Source organism: Marmota flaviventris, chromosome X (genome assembly GCF_047511675.1).
Source record: "Marmota flaviventris isolate mMarFla1 chromosome X, mMarFla1.hap1, whole genome shotgun sequence".
NCBI classification, from domain to species: domain Eukaryota; kingdom Metazoa; phylum Chordata; class Mammalia; order Rodentia; family Sciuridae; genus Marmota; species Marmota flaviventris.
In genome coordinates, this window is record NC_092518.1 from 102,283,956 (window position 1) to 102,307,067 (window position 23,112).

General features: G+C 39.8%; 1 protein-coding gene across 2 annotated transcripts in view; it reads left to right on the top strand.

Annotated features, from left to right (window-relative positions):
• Positions 1-23,112, top strand: part of Lonrf3 (LON peptidase N-terminal domain and ring finger 3) — a 38,243-nt gene that overhangs the window by 8,829 nt on the left and 6,302 nt on the right. Inside the window, exons 4-11 of one of the 2 annotated variants that reach the window (XM_071606833.1) lie at positions 2,760-2,903; positions 4,924-5,188; positions 5,941-6,031; positions 14,571-14,685; positions 16,980-17,101; positions 18,678-18,836; positions 20,067-20,229; positions 21,333-21,482. In XM_071606833.1, coding sequence (XP_071462934.1) covers positions 2,760-2,903; positions 4,924-5,188; positions 5,941-6,031; positions 14,571-14,685; positions 16,980-17,101; positions 18,678-18,836; positions 20,067-20,229; positions 21,333-21,482 — 1,209 coding nt within the window. The remainder of the gene's footprint in view (positions 1-2,759; positions 2,904-4,923; positions 5,189-5,940; positions 6,032-14,570; positions 14,686-16,979; positions 17,102-18,677; positions 18,837-20,066; positions 20,230-21,332; positions 21,483-23,112) is intronic. The other variant, XM_027930864.3, reaches the window with a different exon arrangement.

A 23,112-nucleotide genomic window follows, 5' to 3' on the forward strand; every position in this document is an offset into this window, starting at 1 on the left:
ACAGATTTGAAAGCTGAGACTTGGTTTCTTTCCTGAGGTTACCCAGCTAGTGACTGGTGGGGAAATATTCAGAAGCAACTTGGTCTGCTTCCAAGCCTACCCTCTTAGCAACTTCAACATTTTACCATACCGGGAGGACATGTCCATGTCCAGAGTCTTAGCACTTACATGTGGGGCTGGGCCTAGAGTAGCAATAGAACTCTTCATTTCTGGGATAGACAAAGGCAGTTAGAAGAGGCTTTGACTTTAGGGACAGAGTATGCAAAGGTAAAAGAGGCAGGTGTTGGACTCAAAAGGAATAGTTCTTTTTTGTTTGTTTGTTTTTGTCTCTGCTTGTCCAACTGGGTGTTGGCAGGAGGGGTTCTAGAATTGCAGTTGAACTGACCTCTCTCTCCAGTTAGGTTTTATGGACCAACTGTCATTTTGACACCTGCTTAATGGGATGAGAGGGAAGGCATTGAGAAAAGCTCTAGAAACCCAAAGAGGTTTTAATCTATAGCAAGGAATTTAGTCTTATGTTTGTTAATATGAATGCCAGAAAATAAAAGTGAGCATATGCCTGAGAGAGTGCTATATAGTTCTGAAGGTAGTGTGAGAATTTAGAGGTGAATGTCCACTGAATGTGATGAGGCTATGGCAGCCATTTACAAACATGGGAGAGGCATCAGCTGTGCTTATTCATTGAATTGTCTCAGTTTCAAGGCTAAACATTTGACAAAAATGGGTCTTCTTCATTTGACATTAGAAAGCTGCCTGATAATTCGTAGTTCTGCATTTCTTTTTAGTATTTGTTTTTAGCTCAGATTCTTAATTTCTTTCCTTCTTGACCCCCTTCCTAAAGTTAAAACTGAGTGGAATTGACTTTCACTTGTGGAATTATTATATTATTCTCACTGAGAGTTGACCACAACTTTTGTTTTCCAAAGCCAATGAGAAGGCCTAGAGAGATATATTAGGTAGTAAAGTGAAGGGAACTGCCACTGTTATTTCTTTTCTTGTTTCCTTTGATCTCTTCCCTTGGCTTCCTTTCCCTCTTGCTACCCTCTGCCCTTTCATCCTTGTGCCTTGGGATGCTGTGTGGCTTATACTGAAGAACATCATGTTCTTTTGGAAGAATTCCAGGGAGACTGCCTCAAAAGTAGGTTGGTCTTGTTGGGCCACTCAGTAGGGTTTCCGAGAGCCAACATTGGCTCCTATGGAGGAGAGGCCTCTGAAAGCTAACGTTTATAGCACTGGGTACTGCGAGAACCTCTATCTCTCTCCGTTGACAACTTACACCAGGAGAGTGGATTTTCCAGAGGTGGAAGGAAACATAGGGATCTGTCTGAGGACTTTGGGCCTGCATGCTAGGCTTCTCCTTGGGCACTGGTATGGATAGGTACCTTAATTCAATTCCATCTAGTGTGATGAGCATTTAGTGGACATCTGTTCTGTGCCCTCCAGAAGCCGATCTTCCCCCACTCCCCCGCCACGAGGAAAAAAACAGACTTATATCTGTGATACAATTCCAGGACAACATAAGATGTTAGAGTTTAAGATATTATATCATGGTGTAGGAGAGAGCATTAAAGGACAGGAGAGGGACTGGAGAGATCAGAGATGGGAGTAGTGAGGGGTGGCAGCATTTGACCTGAGCTTTGAAGATTGAGCATGATATGGCTTCATGGTACATGCTAGTCTCTGAGGGAACCGTTTCAGGAAGAAACTGCTGGGGACCAGCAAGAGAATAAATTGGACTTTGGTGTTCTTCAAATTCATTTATCTATTAATACCCTATGGAGCCTAAATAAGGGTGTGGGATGTTCTCTAATAGGTCTCCAAACACTCCAGGGGCAGCGAGATGTTAAACATTTGAGTATGTTTTAGAAGGCCAGTGACCTGTGCTCCTTGTGTTACATATAATATAATATGTATGTATGAACCATATATATATATGAATGTGGATGGTCAATGGTGCAGTTTTCAGGTGAATAAACATCTTTGGTTTCCAGTCCTTTCTGGTTCTTCTCACTCTACACTCCCAGTGTATCCAATTGCAATGAAAACCATCAATAGACTGGAACCTGCCTGCCCTGTGTACTTGAACTTAAGATGACATTTTCTGGAAAGTGAAGGCCAGAATGAAGGAGTAGCTAGAAGAAGAAGAAGGAGGAGGAAATTTGGGTTCTGCTTTTCTAACATCACTGCTCAGTCCCTCAGCTCTGAAGCAATTAAAGACCCAGGGGTGATAGGGAGGGGAAGAGGAAGCAAGATGGGTAGAAAGAGAAAAGAGCAAGGAACCTAGGAGACAGTTGTAGATTTCTACCCATGGAGGTTTTATAGATGTGACTCCAGGTTCTCCAACTGAGATTTCTCCCAACTTCACCTGTCTTTCTCTTTCTTCCCAGATGTTTTTTTTTTTAAATCACTCTGTAGATATTTCTGCAGAATAATAGCATCAGAGGAGTGGCTCTTAATCTTGGCTAAGTAACAGAGGCATCTGCAGTGCCTTCTCAAAATTTGGGTTCCTGGGCCACACTTCAGACCTGGGGGTGACAGGAGTGAGAACTAGGAACCTGACTTTTTCATAAGCTCCTCAGTTGATTCTGATGCACAATGAAGTGAGGACTCCTGTCCTTGTGTGTCCAGATACGGGTCCAGGGCTTCCTCCCGGGAGTTTTGCCCTGAAAGTTGTGTCCCCTGTCCGTCCCTACTCCTTTCCCCTTCATCTGAGCACCTATAGAGACTTAAGTAGTGAAGTCTTCTGTTTTATGTCACAGCTTCTCTTTAGTTTCTTTTCACCATCATTTCCGGGGGATTCTCATGAACATTCTCCCGATATCCTGAAGCTGTTGGCACCTCACCCTAGATTAAAGGAACAAGTAGAGTCAATGGCTACTGAAGGCACCAGAAATATTCTACAGGTAAAACTCAATTCGCGCAGCTCGCTCATGATACTTCATTTGGCTGTTTTGTGGGCAAACATGGGGAGTGAGCCCTACCTCTCCTATTTCAGTTCCTGACAAAGAAGAAATGGAGTCAGTAGTGGCTGTGTTCATATTAAGAATTTTTCTTCTTAAAGATACAGCTATGAATTTCAGTCATGGTCCCAAAGTTTGTTTACTTATCACATTTATTTTTTTAGTTCTTGGTCAGATCCAGCCAAGAGAGAGATTTGATACAATTACAAAGGGATTGGCCCACTTCCCTTGGAACCATACAATCAGGGTGGGCATATTAGCTGCAGCTTTGGGGCAGAGTCTGGGAAGAGGGCTTCACTGCCCCTCCTTTGCATGCTTTTTGTTTGTTCAAACTGCTGGCCTTTGAGTACCAGCTGAGATCCTTGTGAAGGACAACTCCATTTGATTCCCAAATGAAGGTAATTCCATATTTTCCTATATTATAACTTAACGTATTAGTAGACTTCTAATACATATTTGTAGCAGAGAAGAACAAAGAGATTGGGGAAGACTATTGAGTTGAAGATCTTGGGAGGAAGATAGGCATTTGTGCCTTCCTTTGAAAATAAGGGAACAAAACACAGAAAGATGGGCTTCAGGCACTAGCTTTCCTAAAAGAGGATAATTGAGCAGTGCTGGAGTTCAGACATCCAGACTCAAAGGCAGACTTTAGTACTGAATACCTGGGAACTTTGGGGATCAGTTTCCCCTCCATTTGTGTCCAGTATTCTTCACCTGTATTTCAACCCTGGTTACTCACATTTTCCCATTCTGCCCCTGCTCTAGAAAAGGAATAAAATGCAAGTGTGCCTGACTTTTTTAAATATAAAAGCAGAGCTTAGAGTATCTCCTGAAATCAGAGAGCCCCCACGGGTCATTATTACATGATTGGGAATGCTAATACTGAGCCCAAGTAGAGGTACTTGTACTTGCAGCTCAATCTGAAATGAAGAGAAATAGCATCCCTAGCTTTCCAACATGAGCTGACTGAAGAACAGGGATTGGATTTCCACCCAGACTTTGCTGTGCAAGGCAGGATACTCCTATGTGGACAATGCCTTGGGATCATGGAAAGTCAAGGTTGTAGAATTGCTATCATGCTGGAAAATCTTAAACTCCCCAGGTTAGAGATTAAGGAAGCCTACATCCTTTTCCTCCTCATTTCATTTTCTCTCAACTATGTGCTCCCCTTTTCATGTGTCTACCAATTTTTTCGTAGGGGTTGGAGGGGAATAAGAAAATGGGCATTTTGACTTGTGGTCTATGGATTTAGATCTCCAGGTAAATCTGCATAAACATGCTGTCATAAGATGTATTTCTAGATCCATTTTCAGATATACCTCTCCTGAACTAAAAATAATTTTGAAAGATCGGGTTGATTATTTTGCTAAATGATTTGTCTCTTTCAGACTTTTCACCCAAAACCTAATAAAAGGAATAGGGTATTCCTTGTTCATTTGATCAGTATAACATAGAGCTCAAGAGCTTTGAACATGGCATGAACAGACCTGGGCCAAAGCCTTATCAAAAGTCCTTTTGGAGCTGGGTTTGGGGGGTTGCTTGGAATGGCAGTGAGGGTGAGAGGAAGTACTGAGTGACAGGATATACTCTTACTTTATGCCTTGGTTTCCTAAAGTGGTTACTAAGGAAAGATTTGGATAGGATAAGGAAGTGGGATTTCCCTGGTATTCCCCTCCCTTCGATACTATCCAGGGAACCACTTCTCCTACATGCCTTTCCTCTTGCAGTAAGGAAGTTCCTAACTCCACCCCAGCTGGGCATGCCTTTGTCACAGATGCTGTATGGATAGGAAATGGGGAAAGCCTATGACTCTCCCTCCCTCAGTTGAGCTATGTGTCCATTAAGTGATCAGGTATGAGGATCAGGGTTTATAAAGCTTTCTCTTTGTCCTCTCTGGGTAAAAATACCAGATGACATTATTGGTCCTAAAAAGATTCTGATATTTGACTCTTACTTCATCTAGGGAAATCTAGAGCTCCCACATTGTTCTAGTCAAGAGGAAGCAGTAGCCAGGGGAAATGCCAGCAGTTTGATGAATGCAGCTCAAGTTAAGGTGAATAGTCAGCAAGACAACATGAAAGACAAAGAAGAAAAGGAGGATAAGTGGAATGCTGCCTCTCCAGATGCTGCCTCTGTCAAGACTGGCAAATGCCAGGAAAAGAAAAGGAAACATTGCCAAATTGAACCCCAAGAAGACGCAGAGGTGCCTAATAAAGTCTCAAAACAAGGTACTGACTCTACTCGGGAAGAAAATAGATTGGAGGAGATGATTGGGCTCACTGATACATGCAAGTTAACATCCATTTTGGGGGTTCCCTGGGCTCTGGGTAGGTGGCCCAACTCTGATATTTACCAGCTGTATGAACTCAGGGCTTGTTGTGAGGTTTCTGTGAGATCACACGTGGGGGCTAGTACACTCTTAAGTGCTCAATTATAGTTATGGAAATTCAAGGCATAAAGTCAAGCAAAGTATCAAGCAGTGACATCCCAGGCCCTTGACCATAGCCATTCCTTCTAGGTCAACCTCTCCCCACGCCCATCCCTGTTCCAAGAATGTAGGATGGAAGAAGTATGAGCAGGCCTTACCAAATTGTGTTCCCCCAGATAGCATCTGAGAAGCAGCAGCTACAGCTTGATATCTTTTCATAAGATGTTGGCAGTGCCAAGATATTCAGCCCCAGCTTTGAAGGCCTGACTCAGCCCATAGAGTTGCTGCTGCTGCTGCAGTTGAGTTAGGTTCTCACTGTGTTTGAATGACATCTCCAGGGCTACTGGATAGTCTCTGACTTGCACTTCTCTTTTTATGGGGGCTGCTGTCAACCTCTGAGCACCTGTTTTCAGGCATCCCATTTGCAATGGCCTGAGCCATCAGGGAGGTGGTAAGAATGGCAAATATAAAAATGATTTTTTTTGGTCTCAAAATTACTGTTTGTGAAATCAAATTTGGTCTAGTTCTGACTTACTGCTTTCTACGTCATAGATCCTCCCACTGATCAGGGGGCCAAGCCTGATCTCAGTATTCCACTTGTATCTTTTGACGCATCTGACCTTGAATGCTCCCTGTGTATGAGGTAGGTGATGTTTACTATCACTTATTGCCTAATTGTTCCTCCTCTGTGATGTCTGTACCTTTCTGCTAGTGATCTACTGCTTGGTTGGTTAGCACATAAAGAAATTGTTATAATGAAATAGAAATCACAGCATTGTCATATGGGCCAGCTTGTGTCCCCTATTTACAGATTGCTTTCCCTGCATCCTTAACTCCTGATTTGGAAATATCTGAAGAGTGGAAAGGGAATAGCCTACTCAGAGGTCACAAACTGATGACCTGCACATTGAATATACCTTTGGTTTGTCTCTCATGGGGATTGTTTTTGTTAAATGTGAATGTCTTGAGACAGGACATACACTTTCTAGTTGTTTCATGGTCCTCACTGCCCCTACTATCTTATTTGCATTATTTTCCTGGCCCCTGTGGTGTTTAAGTTTGTGACCCAGGAGCTAATTAGAACTATTGGATCAAGAACTCAAAACTCAAGGGTTAATGTCAATGCCACATGCCTATTCTTTGGAAGCCAAATAGAGGGCTTAACTAGCTTGTGTTTTATGCTGCACCATGAACAATACTTGGTCAAACAGTTCCCCTCCAATTAGTGCCACATCATTTCTACTTTCTGAGACCCCTAGAGAGGCAAATTAGCCACATGTTACCCTCCCCTATTACAAAAAAAAAATAGAAAGATGCTTTGATCCTGGTCTATGTAATCACATACGATTTTTGAAAATTACTTTCATTTATTTTATTTCACAGCTGTAAGTTAGTGGCTAAGAAAAGGGGCTCCAAAGCCAGGGTTTGAATTCTGTTTTTTTAAAAACACTTATTTATTTTTTAGCTGTAGTTGCACACAGTACCTTTTTTTTATATGTGGTGCTGAGGATCGATCCCAGGGTCTCACACATGCTAGGTGAGTGCTCCACCACTGAGCCACAACACCAGCCCCTGAATCCTGGTTTTGTCCACCTAACAGACTTTTTCCTGGGGTGAATGACATGCTCTGTCACTGTTTTCTCATCAGTAAAATAGAGAACAGTAGTAGCAATCCCATGGAGTTGTCATGATTAATTGAAAAAACCTATTTAATACTTAGAATAGTGCCTGGCATATAGTAAATACTCATTATGTGTTAGCTATTTTTTTCCTCCTAGACTAGAGGTTCTTAATATTAGGACCATGGATTGCTGGAGAGGTTCTGTTTATGGATTCTAACAGATCTATGAATTCACTAAAGTTGTACAAAGAGTTTTGTTTGTGTGTATGTGTGTGTGCATGTTTCCATTACAAAAGTCCATAGCTTCTAGTTTGAGACATGTCTGTTTTCCAAAATAGCATTGAATGGGGATATTTAGACAAAACCTATTGGGGGGGGGGGAATCTAGCAATTGAACTCAGGGACACTCAACCACTGAACCACACCCCCAGCCCCTGTTTCATATTTTATTTAGAGACAGGGTCTCACTGAGTTGCTTAGCACCTCGCTGTTGCTGAGGCTGGCTTTGAACTCAAGATCCTCCCTAGCCAATGGGATTACAGGCATGTGCCACTGCACCAGGCTACACAAAACCTTTTTTAAAGATGACTGATGCAGAAGAGGTGTCAAGAAGAGCCCTCACTGGCAGAGACTCCTCATGTGTTTTCTTGCCCTTTATAGGCACATATGCCTCTCCTATCAATAACATGTATTTGCATTCTGAACAACTTTTCTTGTAGAATGAATAAGAATAGGGCATCCATTACTTGAAATGTAGACTTTTTCTTTCTCCTAAAATTTTTTTAAGTGGAGCTGAAGTATAGAGTGCCTACCTAGCATTCATAAGGCCACATGCACAAGGCCCCAGGTTCAATCCTTAGTGCTGAAAAAAAACAAAAAAACTAACAAAAAACAACTGAACGGATAAAGAAATAAATAAAACTTTAAAAGTGACAATTTCTCCTCATCTTGGGCAGACTTCATAATGAACAGTTCAGCAGATGGAATGTAGAAGCAGTCACCGCAAACTGTGCGTATACTGTCAGGAATTTATTTCGATGGAGTGGGCTAGGATGGGATGAACTATACAGCCAGCTCCCTTTCACCACTTCCCCCAACCCCTCACAACAGGGTGGCAGGTAGATCATGCCAAAGCCAAGGTTTGAGATCCAGAAATGCTGCTTCCAAAGCAGAGAAATGGCTCCTGTGGCTATCACCACTGTGGCCCCAAGCCAATGATGTGAGCTGTGGAGTAGACTTAACTTGATTTAGCTCATTCAGAGAGAACAGGTCTTTGTTGTACTTACCCTCCTTAACACGCACTTCAACATCCAGGCGACATGAAGTCAAATATACAGACCCATCCTGTTTGTGTTTTCTCTGTGGATTAAGAAATCTAAGTTTGAAGTTCTTTTGTTCCTCTTCCTCTGCTTTCTCCCTTTCATCTTGTTTGCCCCTGATCTCAACAGGGGATTTTGGAGGAGGGTGAAAAATCTGGCCCAAGAATTAAACACCAAAAGGATAAGAAACACTTTTAGATTGCACACTGTGAGTTTAAAAGCCATTATTTCCCTTATCACATTCTTCTGTTCTAAGTAGAAACTTCAGCCCCAAAGCCTTTCCCTGGAGTAGCTGTTGTGCTGGCTGCTAAGGTATAGGCAGGCTGTCACTGTTTTATAGTAGTAAGAAACCTGTCAAATCGAGGTCATTTTCCATCTTGAGGTTCTTAAAACTGCAGCCCTCCATGGGTAGCATGTAGTTCCTCTTTCAAGGATTGTCTCTAAGTTAGACCTCAAATGTTGACAGAGGGTATATTTCATATGCATAGTTAGCTAAGATTCTTTCAATCTTGAAAAAGTTCCTGTCTCCAACGCTCTTTAGTGTTTTTCATCTGTTGTTCAATTACTATTAGATTCTGTTATTACCTTGTATTTTTGCAGAAGGATACTAGAAATAACCTCAAACAATCATGAAATTAGACATTTATACCACCTGTGCAAGTTTCTAGAATGACATCCAGTTCCATGATTGTTGTATTGGTAGAAAGACAAGTTAGATCACGAGTGCGTGTATTTTGATTCTAGAGAGAAAATCATGAATAAGTGTAAGTTTCACAGGAAAATGGTGGAAAGAATGAAACAGTAACTGGAAGGGACATTAATGAGATACTAAAGTCTCGCCTTAATGAATTGGTAGAGCTCTATTGAGCTCAGTTGTCCCCAAACTCAATGTCTCAGAACTCTGCCCCACAATTGTTACTAGCTGAAAAGCCTCCTTTGAGATTACTGGAAACGAATACCCCAGCCATTGGGGGCCAACTCTGGGGCTGCTATGAAGCAGCACCTTTAGGGGGGTAATAAGGATATTTTGAGATATGAAGCAAGAATGTTTGATATTTGAACCAGGTACCTAATGGCCCAGTGACCTCTTTGTCAATTGAAAGAAGAAGCTTTATATTTAACCTAGTTTTAGCTATTCAAGTCACTGGGTGTTAAGGAGTCAGTTCATTCTCCTTTTTCTCTCCCTCTGCCTCCCTCCCCCGCCTTCTCCTTCCCTCTTTGCTCTCATTTGGTAGCAAAAGAACACAATACAAGGATGTAACTGGTGGGAAAAGCTAGCTATTTTCAGACAAGCCAAACATTTTATCCAGGTTGACATCTAACTGAAAGTATTTATTATTACTATTGTTTACTCCATCACTGTGACAATGTAAAATGCTTTCTTGTGAGAAAATCTGGCTCTACTTTGATTTATAAATGCCAAATCGAGATCATTTTCTATCTTGAGGTTCTTAAAACTGCAGTCCTTAGTGGGAAGAATGCAGGGAGGCATTTGTAAATCAGTGGTAAGTCAAAGGGAGAGCAATTCTAGTATACAACACTATCTGTATAGATAAAGATCTTTCTTTTTCTTTCTAGAGAGTAGGGACAGGAGGGAGGGAGTCAGGGAAGGAGGAAAGTGTGTGTATGAGTGTATGTAGGTGTGTGATGTTCATTTGAGATATAGAAATACATACAGTCCTCACTTTGTCAGAGTGGAAAAGGAAGATTAGCTGAACAGTCAAGTCTGACTTCACATCCCAGTCTTTCTGCTTACCAACTTGCTGTGTGACCTTGAGCAAATTATTTAACCTGCCTGAGTTTCAGATTCCTCAGTAGTAAAATGGATCTAATCATAATTACCACCTATTAATATATAAAGTTATTTGATATGAAAAACAATTTTTCACAAACCCAGAAATATAACAAGAGAAATTTGTTCCATCTGTTCCCAGGCTGTGCACTGAATATAAAGGTGAATTGAGTATTGAAAAGTGATAGGTTCTAAGCACCTAAACCATGATGGATTTCAAAGTAATAATTATGCAGCATCCCTGGCCACAGTTGTACTTGTTACTTCTCATTGAGGGGCATTTTAATTAAGAGTCTTGCTAAGAAATTACCTTGTCCTTTGGTGTATGTTTCATGCATCTATTCATTAAATGTCAGTGTTTATCAATTTATGTGGATTGTATTCTTAAACGATCAACAGGCTTACTTGTGAAATTCTTGGGAAAAATAGTTATGTGTATTGGTTGTAGATACAGATTCATTAATCATTTCCATCATTAACATCATCAGATAATGCATGAAAGTATTCAGATGCACAGTATTCAGGTTACTGAGGAAATGAGCTATTCTGGTTTGGCTGCTTGGTAGTTTGATCACAGCTGTGGTTCCCAAATCAGCCTGCAGATCACACTTTTTGAAACACATTTTGGATTGTGAAATATACAAATTGCATAAAATATAAAAGTGTTTTCTTAACAAAATATTGTAAAGAGGGTGCTCCATAGTTCAAGAAATAAGATATTGTCAGGACCCCAGAAGCTGCCCATATTCCTCTTTCCAATCAGGACTACACTTATTCCTTGCCCTGAGACTACAATTTTGACTTCTATCTCATTTTTCTTTATAGTTTTACCACCCATGTATGCATTTTCAAATGGTATAATCTAGTTTTGCCTAATTTTAAGCATTTATATAAATGGAATTATCCAGAATATATTTTCAGTCTGGCTTTTTTTTACTTGCTATTAAGATTTATCCATGTTGCTGCATGTACATGAAGCAGTCATGCCCATTACTGTACAGTATCCTATTGTATGAATCTACCACAATTTGTTTATTAATTGTATTATAAATAAATGCTTGGTGTTGGTTCTAATTTGGAGATATTATGGACAACATTACTTATGAACACTGTTTTTGTATGTACCAATGTATTCCTATTTTTTTAAATTGGCTTCTCTTTTCTTACTGACTGATAAGATCTCTAGGTATACTCTAGATACAAGTCTTTGTTTAATCATATGTATTGCAAATACTTTCACTTACTATGTAGCTTGCATGTTAGCTCTCTTAGCAATAACTTGGAATGAACTTCCAAGTTCTTAATTTTGATGCACTCAAAATTGTCAGTCTTGGGCTGGAGTTGTGGCTCAGTGGTAGAGCGCTTGCCTAGCATGTGTGAGGCACTGGGTTCAATTCTCAGCACCACATATAAGCAATTAGATAAATAAATAAAGGTCCATCAATAAGTAATAAAAATATTTTTTAAAAATTATCAGTCTTTTCATTATAGTTCTTTTTTTGTGTCTTAAGACATTTTTACCTCAGGTTCATATTCTCTTTTGTCTTCTGAAAGATGTATTGTTTTGCTTTCCATATTTATTTTTATAGCCCACATGTAATTGATTTTTGCATATGATGTGAGAGATGGTTCAATTTCATTTTCACATATGTGTGTATACATACATACGTATATCCAATGTAGTATTAATTGAGAATGCTATTTATATATTTATAATCCTGCCCCCATCCTTACCCCTGCCCCCTGCTTTGAAGTGCCACATTTGTCATAAGTTAAGAATCCATGTCTGGGTCTATTCCTGGGCTTTCTATTCATTCCCACGTGTCTATTTGCCCTTGTGCTAGTCATTTACTCTTTTAATCACCACAGATTTATAATAAGTTCTGATGTCTGGTAGAGCAAGTCTTCCCACATTGTTGCTCTTCAGATGCGTCTTGGCTCTTGGCCCTTTGCATATCCTCATTAAGTTTAGAAATTGACTTGTCAAGTTCCACAAAACAAATGAAATCACCCATTGGGATTTTTAAAAAATATTTTTGTAGTTGTCAATGAGCATTTATTTATTTATTTATCTATCTATCTATTTATTTATTTATTGTGCTGAGGATCGAACCCAGTGCTCACACATTCCAGGCAAATGAGCTACCGCTGAGCCACAGCCTCAGCCCACCCATTGGAATTTTTATTGGAACTTGTTAGGTCTTCTTTACTTTCATTCAATGAGGTATTTATAGCTTTTTCCAAAAGAGGACTCAGAACTTTTGTTAGATTTATTCCTGGGTACTTGTTTTTTTTCTTAAGCAGTTGTAAATGTTATCTTTTAAGAAATTATTTTCTAATGTTTATTGTGAGTATATAGAAATACAATTGGGTGTAAGTATATTTACCTAGAAACCTCACTAATTCTATTAATTCCAACAATCATTCTGTACATGCTTTTATGTGTTCTAAATTTGTTATTCATCATACCATTGGTGAGTAATGACAGATTAATTTTCTTCCTTTCTAATTTGCATACTTTTTCTTCTTACTTTAGTGCACCAGTTAGAAACTCTTATCATAAATAGTCTTTTTTATATTTAATGTTACTTTTTGGGCAAATTTAATAAAACATTAATTCTGTTAGAAAAATCAATTACTTTTGAAGCAGAATGGTAAAATTCAAATGTACAAAAAGTAAATACATGAAGTCTCTCCTCTACTTCAGACCTTCATGGGCTTGTTAAAAATATCAAATCACTCCCTCTCCCTGATCTGCTGAATCTGGGACTTTAACCAGCAGAGCTTTGCCACATGTATGTTTTTAAATCTCTATCAGTGACTCTGATAATTATGTTCAAAAACCAATACAGAAGGTTCATCTATACAGAGCTTAGTAGGATTGTGTAACACAGTGATTCTCAACCTCTGTTGCACATTAAAACCACTCAGGGGGGCTGTAAAAGAGTCCTGGTACCTGGCCTGAAATTTGGCCTACCGATCTGGATTTCTTAGATGTAGTACTGGGCTTCTGGACTTTTTGAAAGCTCCAAGATGATGAAGGTGTTGGTTTGGGAAGGGCCAGGAGGAAACATTTGGAAGTAATGGGTATACTCACTATCTGGATTGTGGTGATGTTTTCATAAATGTGTGCATACGTCAAAACTTACCAGATCATATGTTTTAAGTATGTTCAGTTTATTGTATGTATGTCAATTATGCATCAATAAGGCTGTTTAAAGAAAAAGTTCCCCCAGGTGATTCTGATGCACATCAGTGGTTGAGAATCATTGTCTAATAGAAAAGGCACATGACAGGAAATGAAAGTTGGAGAGACTTTTCATCTGTCAACAGTTGACTGCGTATACTTAGACAAGTGACTGTATCCCCAGTGGACCTGAGTTTTATTCTAGTTGGTGGGTTCCATTTCTTCTCAAGTACATTTAGCTCTTGTATTTTGATTCTTGGGCTCAGGCTGGCAGTGCAGGCCAGGCTACTGGTGCACCTCCTGGCCACACGAGGGAGCTGTGCAGCCATCAGTGTCTTCCTCTCTTTTGAACACTCTTGAGAGGTCAAAATAAGCTATAATCCTCTTTCCTTTTCTGTGCTCATCCTCTTGATGAGTGCGAGCCCCACTTCTTAGTTGTCATCATCAGCTGCTCCTGCTTCCTGGTCCTGCTGCAGGTGAGCCTCTCTTTATATGAAGTAAATTCATGAATCTCTGAAGGTACAGGATAGCTTTAATAAAGGATCCCCAGATTGCTTCGAAAATATCTTGCCTTCCCAAACAATTGAAATAGAATCTAATTGAAGTATAATTTATATATCTATACATATGCATATATGTGGGTATATGTCAATGTATATCTGTGTTTATCTATTATATCAGTGTGCACTTAATAATATTAAGTATTACTCTATTAACTCTAGTAAAATTATTCATCCATATAAAAGACTTATGTTTGTTAGATGCAATTTCAAGATCCTTAAGGCAATAAAGGTTGCTTAGGTGAAAAAAAGGAATCAGTGTGAGCAATCAAGTTTTCTCATGGTAACATAGTGTAAAGTGCTTAAGTGTGTGTGTGTGTGTGTGTGTCTATATGTATGTCTATGTATACTCAGATGAATAAGTGGGCTAACATCTTTAGAATGGAATCTATTCAGACATTCTAGGCACTAATCTCTATTTTTCTTGGACCAGACAAGGGTAAAAAAATCTTTCTATTTTGAAGAGATAGACTAGAATCAATGTTTCAAAAACGATCTAGCTATATTCTAAACTTTAACAAATGCATTATTTTAAAAATGTCCCAGAAATCAGAAGCAAATTCTTTCTTGGAGTGCAACAATAGCAGTGATTAAAAGTAAAAGGTATCCTCCCCACATAGGCTTTCCCAATTAAACCTGAACCATGAGTACCCTGTCTTCTATCACATTTTGATTTTCTTACATTTTGATTCTTAAATTTCAGATTATTCTATGAGCCAGTGACAACACCTTGTGGGCACACCTTCTGTTTAAAATGCCTTGAAAGATGCCTAGATCACAATGCAAAGTGTCCATTATGCAAAGATGGCCTTGCTCAGGTAAACCAATATTTCTTTCTTGGATGGATTGGCTTGCTTGTAATTGGGTATACTTGGTGTTTAGTTGGGTCCCAAGCTACTACTCTATGCTAGAGCCCAATACCCTTTCAAACCATCTGTTTCTGCTGTCTTCTAGACACCACTTGCCTCTTCACAAAGTCCTTCAGGAAATTAAATCAAGTAATTTGTGCTGGAAACTAAAGTATTAAATAGATGATGAACATGGATCCTGGTTCTAATCCCATCATGGTACCTGATACACTTTGATCTTTGGTGAATCTTTTGTCCTCTCTGGGCTTGTGCCAGATAGCTCTAATGTCCTCTTATCATCAATGTTTATTCTGTGCTTTGAAGAGATCATCTCCCAGGTTCCTGGAAAAACCTGTAGACTATCATTTTGGTCCTTGTCTAACCTCTTTGGAGTCACTGTACTTATTTGCAGATGTTTGGCTACTTGAAAAGACCTGGGCCTTCCAAGTTCTCTAAAACTAACCACACAAACTCCTACCTTCAGTTTTCAAATGGACCTGATGGAATTTTCCTTTATCAAAAGAAGACCCAGGAATCTGTTTTGGTTTACCTCCATCAGGGATTATGAGTCACATTTTATAATGAGTATTGATGTTCCTTGACCCCTGTCATTCCTGAGTTGAAACTGAACATGCAAGATTATCTCTAGGTTAATGTAGGCCCATGTTGTGCTTGTCCCAAACTCTTAACATTTACACTAAAGGAACAGAGTGAAATAATCATCATGTATAGCTTTGAGGGTGTGTATCAGGATCAGGGGAGGGTCAAAGTCATGCTGTGGGGGATTTGCTGGCCTGATTGTAGGTGATAAACCCATGATCCTTATGCTTAAAGATACATGTATGTTGTGATAACACTACAAAGTTCAGATAAGCAGAAAGAAGAAAATCTACCCATAATGCTCAGCACCTAAAGAAAACCACTGTTAACATTTTAGAATGTGCCCTTTCTGGGTTTTTGTTTTAGCAGCAGCAGAGAGGTCTTCTCTCTGGATTGGCTACCTCCTGAGTCTCTGCTCCCCCCCCCCCCACATTGGCACTGAGCAACACAGTTGGTTCTCTGTAGTCATGCAATGTTGGTGACTGAAAAGGCACCCAGGAGGCAGTTGCTGTGTAGTCCCAGACTCAAGGGCTATGAGATATTCTCATCTTTCTCTGTGTAGTCATACAGAATTACACTTATACAATTTTACACAGGGATAAGTATTCCAATCACGTTCAATGCAGAAAAGAGACTGCCCATACAGGGAGAGAAACAAATTGTCTACTCAGGAGCTCCCCCTGCTGGGTTGGTAGGGGTAGTTTCCACAGCAAGCAATTTAGATGTTTTAACATCTATTGTTTGGGTCACAGCATTACATACCCACTGCTTTCAGATCCCTAGATATGTATGTGGTAAGGGTATTTGGAAGGAAAGTGATAGTTCCAAATGAGCCTGAGTTTGGTTCTGAAATTATGGCTTATAATTTCAGTGATACCTAGATGTCATACTAAAAAGGCAAATAGATGAACAAAATCACCAGTATGTAGCTGCTTGTGTGTGTTTTTTTTTCTTAACTAAAGTTAGAATAAAATGTACAGAATTGTAAATATCCAGAAGCCAAACACTGGATTGGAATGGGGGAAGGTCAGGAAAGGGAAGGAAAGGTTCAGTGAACATTGCTTTTGACTATTGACTTTCAGCACATCCCAAAGAGAGTCCATTTCTGTGAGCTTATAAACACAATAATCAGAAAAAGGAAAGAGGAAGAGTTTTCCTTGTTTGGGGACAAGAGCATAATTCTAATGTTCCTGTTTGGGGAAAGCAATGAGTTTTTAAAAACTTTAATGCAGGCTTATTCCTGTTAATTTTTTCCTAATTATAAAGGTAATCATTGGGGCTGAGGTTGTGGCTCAGTGGTAGAGTGCTCGCCTAGCATGTGTGAGGCACTGGGTTTGATCCTCAGCACCACATGAAAATAAATAAATAAAATGAAAGTATTATGTCCATCTATAATATATATATATATATATATATATATATATATATATATATATATATATATATATATTAAATGAAGGTGATCATTTACATGTTTAAAAAACTAAATTCTGATATCTGGAGAATACATATATTAGAGTGTTAGCTGCTAAATTGTGGGTCCAAATTACTCCAATATATGAGTCACTTGGCTGTTCTGTTGTTTGTGTTAGAAGTCCTTGTGGTTTTTTTTTTTTTTTTTTTTGATGATTGAATAATATCAAATTGCTTTGTTCCCCATATAGTGCTTGGTATCAAGAAAATACAGCAAAAATGTAATAATGGAAGAGCTAATAGCTAAGTTCCTTCCAGAGGAACTAAAGGAACGAAGAAGGCTTCATGAAGAAGAAATGGAAGAACTGTCTAAGTATGTATATGCATGTTTCTGTTTTCAGTTTCATTCATACCAGCTCATGAGAGTTGAATGTGCAGATTTTTTCCCCCCAGCTCCTTATTCAGAGATATCTTGGTGGCAACTTTAAACTGGCCATGGTGAAAACATTCATACCATGGAAATCAGCAAATGGTATAAAGTAGGATTCCCTCTACCCCAAAGCCAGTTGTTAAGCATTTACCAACACACCACTAAAGATGCATAAGCCAAATTCACAAACTAATAGGCATCTTGGCACTTGTAACGGGCCTTGCTGGGAGGAGTAAACTGGAATAGCATAATCAGGAGAACTTCTGCTAATTGAGGCTCCAAGCTCTGTCTGCTTAGTTAGCGGAAGAAGTAAGGGGCCACCACTAATTTCTGCCCCTTTTATTACCGCCCCCCCCCCACCCTCACATCCATAGTGCAGTTCTTACAGTATTTTGTGAGTATTCTGTGAGGCATGGTTTCCTGTTAGCAAAAACCAAAAAGCAACTAAACAAGAAAAAACTGTTCTGGTTTTATGTCCACCCTGTAGAGAATATTTCTAAACTCTGCCATCACTTTGTTTGAATGTTTCTCTCACTTTAAATAATGTTTCCTCTGAAACTAGAAATGTTTTTATACTGACTTATACTGAAACTACTCAGAACATCATTTTCTTTTTCCCCTCATTCTAAAGTTAACCTTGAGTCTCTCTGAGCCATATTCTCAAATATCACATAAGGTGTTATTAGTAAATATGGGAACATACTTTGGGGCTTTCTATTTGAAGGAATTCTAAACCTAACCCTTTTGGGATTTGTGCAGATAGTTTTATATCTCTGTAGGTTTAGGTTCAATGTTCCTGCAATGGATTGTTTATCAAATAAGAGGATAAAGAGGAGCTGGCCCTGTTGGGGATTCTGCAGTGGGTCATGTGTCTGAATCTTTGGGGGGTACTGTTGAAACACAAATCCCTGGATCCTAGTTCCATAGCTAATCCCATCAGTATCCTTGGGAGTACGGTGGCCTAGTCATCTGGATTTAAGGGTCCTTGGTATCTCTGATGCACAAGAGTATTTGAGCATCAGTGGGTTAAATTACTCTTCTCTGTCTCTTGCTTGCTCCTCTTCCTAGTTGGTCTTTCCATGCACATTTCTGGCAGGGAAGGTGTTACAAATTTGAGATGTCACGAGGACCTTGCAAAGAATTTCCCATCACCTCTTGATGCACTTATACCTTCAGTATTTGTCAGCAAAACACCTAAAGAGGGACCATTTTGAGTGAAGAGATGAATCATAGAAAGAAAAAATACACAACATAGCCATAACTCACAATCTTAAAGTACTAGAGAACTTCTGAAGCCACATTAGAACATGTGCAATCCAATTTTAATCTCTTAGACCTTAGGTTAACCTTTGCACCACATTGTGGGACTCAGATCACAACATTAGTACTTTTTTTATCAGTCATCAAAATTTGATGGCTACTTGCCTTCTCTCTGGGGAATTACATGGTGATATTTGACCATCCTTTTTGTGTTCTACTCCATTGCTTTGAGATCCATCTAATGTCCTCTTCCTGACAGCTTAAATAAGAACGTGCCTATTTTCGTGTGCACCATGGCCTATCCCACTGTTCCTTGTCCCCTACACATCTTTGAGCCTTGTTACCGCCTGATGATTCGCAGATGTATCGAAACAGGTACAAGACAGTTTGGCATGTGCCTTGGAGATCCTGTCAAAGGGTAAGTGAGAAGCCCTGGGAGTAAAGGGAGGTTGGTAGAGAGGGATGTTTTTGTTTCACTCTGGAGTGTTCCCAGAGGTAGGGAGACCTATCTCATGAGGTTTAGCCAGCTTAAGAACAGGAGCATTTGTAAGGATGATGGTCTCTTTGGTGCAACATTTACTAAGTGAGAGGCTGCCTGTTTAAAAGAATCCTAGAGTCAGTCTTTTGTAAAGCAGGTAGTTTATATTGTAAAACTTGTTTTATAAGAGTGTAGGCCGGGGCTGGGCATTTGGCTCAGTGGTAGAGCACTTGCCTGGCATACATGACCACTTTGAAGAAAAAATGATGTGGTCTCTGGAGTCAAACTCCCTAGATTTATATTCTAATTTCATCCTTGGAGCAATTTTGATTTTGGGCAAGTTATTCAAACCTCTCTATATCCAGTTTCCTTGTCTGTTAAGTGGGTAAGATGATAGTGCTTACCTCATTGGGTTTATTTGTTGGGAGGATTGATGAGTTAATAATACACATAAAGCACTAAGTGCAGTTCCCAGCTGTCTGAGTCCATTTTGACATGCTATGACAGAATACCATATACTGAGTCATTTATAAACAATAGAAATTTATTTCTCATAGTTATGGAGACTAGGATCCAAAATTAAGGTGCCAGTGTCTAGCAAGGACCTTCTTGCTACATCATAACATGGCAGAAGGGCAAAGAGAAGCTGGGGGGGTGGAGAGAAAGGGGGTTATACCAAGCTGTTCTTAACTCTATCAATCCATTCATGAGGACAGAACCCCTTTGGCCTAATCACCTCTTAAAGTTTCCACATCTTAATTAATTTCAGCATGAGTTTTGTAGGGAGCAGACATTCAAACCATAGCACTGGTACACAATATGTGCTCAATAAATGGTAGTAGTTATACTGCTATGTTAAGGGTTTTTTTTTTTTTTTCATATAAACACTGCCTGTTACTGTGTGAGAGGCTGCTTATTTTAAAAAAAACCCAGAATTGGTCTTTATTAAGCAGGTGGTATTTATTATAAAACTTGTTTTATAAGAACATGGGCCCTGGACTTAAACTGTCCAGGTTCATATTTTAGCTCCATCCAACTATTGTACAGTTGCAGTTGAAACCCAGGGACAGGTAAATAGGCAGATGTTCCTTAAGGCACAGCACAGGGTTATAGAAATGATTGAGGTCCAGGCCAGTGAAATAAAACTCAAGGATCTACCTTCTTAAACAGGTTTGCAGAATATGGCTGTATCTTAGAGATCAGAAATGTTCAATTTTTTGCCGATGGTCGCTCTGTGGTTGACAGCATAGGCAAGAGGCGCTTCAAGGTGCTCCATCAGGGTCAACGAGATGGCTACAACACAGCTGACATTGAATACATTGAAGATCAAAAGGTGAGGGTGGCTAGTGCCAAGAATCCTTGTAACTTGGCATACAAAGATGATTGCAAAAGGATTTCTCAGAACTGTCTTGGGGCCATGTGATTTCTCACCAGATTGCTACAGCAATGCTAAATGCTGCTGGATTGCTGTCCAATTGCAGATTTGTAGTGACAGCACTCATTGTCCTGGCTCTCCCTGTTTAGCTGCTGAGTTGCAGCTATGCATAAGAAATGCTACCTCAGGGGGCTGGAGTTGTGGCTCAGTGGCAGAGCACTTGCCTAACATGTGTGAGGCACTGGGTTCAAGTCTCAGCACTACATAAAATAAATAATAAGATAAAGGTGCATCAACAACAATATATATATATATAAATGCTACCTCAGACCAACCCTGGGGCCCTTTCCCTGGTAGAGCCCAGTTAGGTCTCCACCAGGGAAAGCAGGGGATAGATCTGGAGTGGGGCCTATACATAAGTATTTATTATCAATTTATTTTTTCTTTTGTGATCACTGTAAATTCACATATGCATTTGGATTTTTAAATGTACAACATGGCTAAGAGCCCTTCCCTGAAAGCAGAATCACTAATCATCCCCTAAAGCAGAAAGATGACCTGTCCAGTTAATCCTCAGTTTTTTTAGCAAATGGGTGGAAGAAGTCAGTCATCCCATATTAATTTATATTTACATTCACTATGTAGTAGATTAATGAATATTTGATCAGCAAATAAATGTATTTGACTTTGGAGATAGTTACACATTGAGACACATTTATATCTCTGTTCCCAGAGAGCGGTGGGAAAACAAGTGTAAAAACAAAAAGGACAGAGGCCTACACCAGCATAATCTGTGTCCGCTCAGGCCTGTTCCACCGTTTGGCTTTCTGAGCATCTTGCTCTTTTGGCTACTCTCCACAGGTGAACTTTCCTGCTTCCCACCCCCAACCATATATGCACCTGGCTATGGAGTGTGTCATACCATATACAGGAGAAAGATGTGTGGGTGAGCCTTGCCACAGGAAGGCAGAAGGGATGCTTAAAGAGGGTCAACATCAAAAGCAACTCTGGGAGGAATGGAGAGGGTACAGAATGTCTCACTTCCACCTTGATACTTTCAGGTTCAGGGAGAGGATTGTGCTGAACTTATGGGATTGCATAACTGTGTCTATGAGCAAGCGGCATCATGGTTTCACTCACTCAAATCATCTCTGAAGAATCGGATACTCAGTCACTTTGGTCCAATGCCAGAAAAAGATGCTGATCCCCAGGTATATAAAAATGTCTTCATATAATGGGTTGCCCCATCAGATGGGAGTGCTTGAGGCTTGTGATTAGATAGGTGTGTGGTGGTCATTCAGCAAATCCTAAGTGTAAAGGGGAAAATGGATACAATTTGGTATTATTTGGCTAGACAGTGAGCATCATGGGTAAAACCAATAGGATTTTAAATCAGAATTGGGGTAACTGAAGTAAAGCATTGGAACTTGAATCTAAGATAGACATTGAGAGAGAAGTGAGGTGAGTGAATGGTAATATAGATACCATCAACAAAAGAATGTTCAATGGAGTTCAGACTTATAACTTGGTAAGTTTAGGGTAACAAGATATATGCAAAGGCCAGGATTTAAGAGAAAAGTATTGTGGGAGCTAAAATCAAAGGCTGCCACTTCCAGAGAGCTCTAGAACTTCTCCTCTATTAATGCAGGAGCTTGGAGATAGGGCCAGTTACCCTCCAAGATTCTAATTGCAAGGCCACAAGAACTTTTCATGCCCATGCTGATCCATACTTAGTCCTGCAAATCTAGACATTCACTGTTGTCCTCATCAGAGCAAACAGGTCCTAAGAAAACTGACCCCATCCTTAAAGTTACCCTCATTTGAGTCATACCAGAAAATAGTTGATTAGGTCCTATTATATCAGTCTTCTACCTTGAGGGACAGGTCCATTTACAAGATCAAGCTGAAGATCGAAAGCCCACTAGGAAAGAGGAGAAAGTAGTTTCTTTGCCTGCCTGGTATAAATCAAGGAGTACTTTCAGAGAACTCCAGTTCTAGGAATGCTTCCTTCCTAGGACAAGGATGGAGATATCCTAACCAAATATTTCTTTACCACCATCTTTTCACTCCTGTAACTTCTTTGATTCATTACTTAGGTTCATTCTTGACACAGCAAAAAAATATGAATATTTTGAATATGTATATTCTGGTTTCTCTGCCAAATGACTGATCCTGTTTACCTTTCTAGCAGTGTGACCTTGGTTAAATCCCTTCCCCTTTCTCAGCTTTTCTCTGAAGTGAGAGAGTTATATGAGGAGGTCTCTAATGTCTCCTCTTCCTCTTGCATTCTGAGGCTCTAAGACATCTGTCTTGCTTCCTTATGGGCTGATATATTTTGCTTTCCTCAGACCACAAAGATGGCTCCTTTCCTTCATACGAAGGCATTGTGAGTTTGAAGGGAGAAGGGCCAGAAAGTGCTTCCCAGTGACCCAGCTTCTGGCTCTGGGCCATGGTGACTCAGGATTACAGCAGAGCTCTGAGCAAGCTCCATGATCAATCTTGACGCTCCCCTTCATCTTCTGGGACACATTCTCCCCGAGTCAGGCAGAAGATAGAGATCAGCAGTGCTTACTGCATCTTCCACAGGAAAAAATACAGATGCTACAGTATTATTTATAAGAACTTAATGACACAGAAAGCTGAAATTTTGGGTTTTGTTTCTTTTCTTTTTAGTTTTGTTATCATGTTGCTTTGTCAATGGCAGCACCAGCAAAAACCAAAAGGCCATCCAGTTTGCTAGCCAGTGCTGCAGCCCAGCAGCCCTATGAATGATTGTTCTTAGCTCCAGGAGGAGGTTTCCTAGAAACTGCCACAAAGATTAACATCAGCTTCAATATCTTT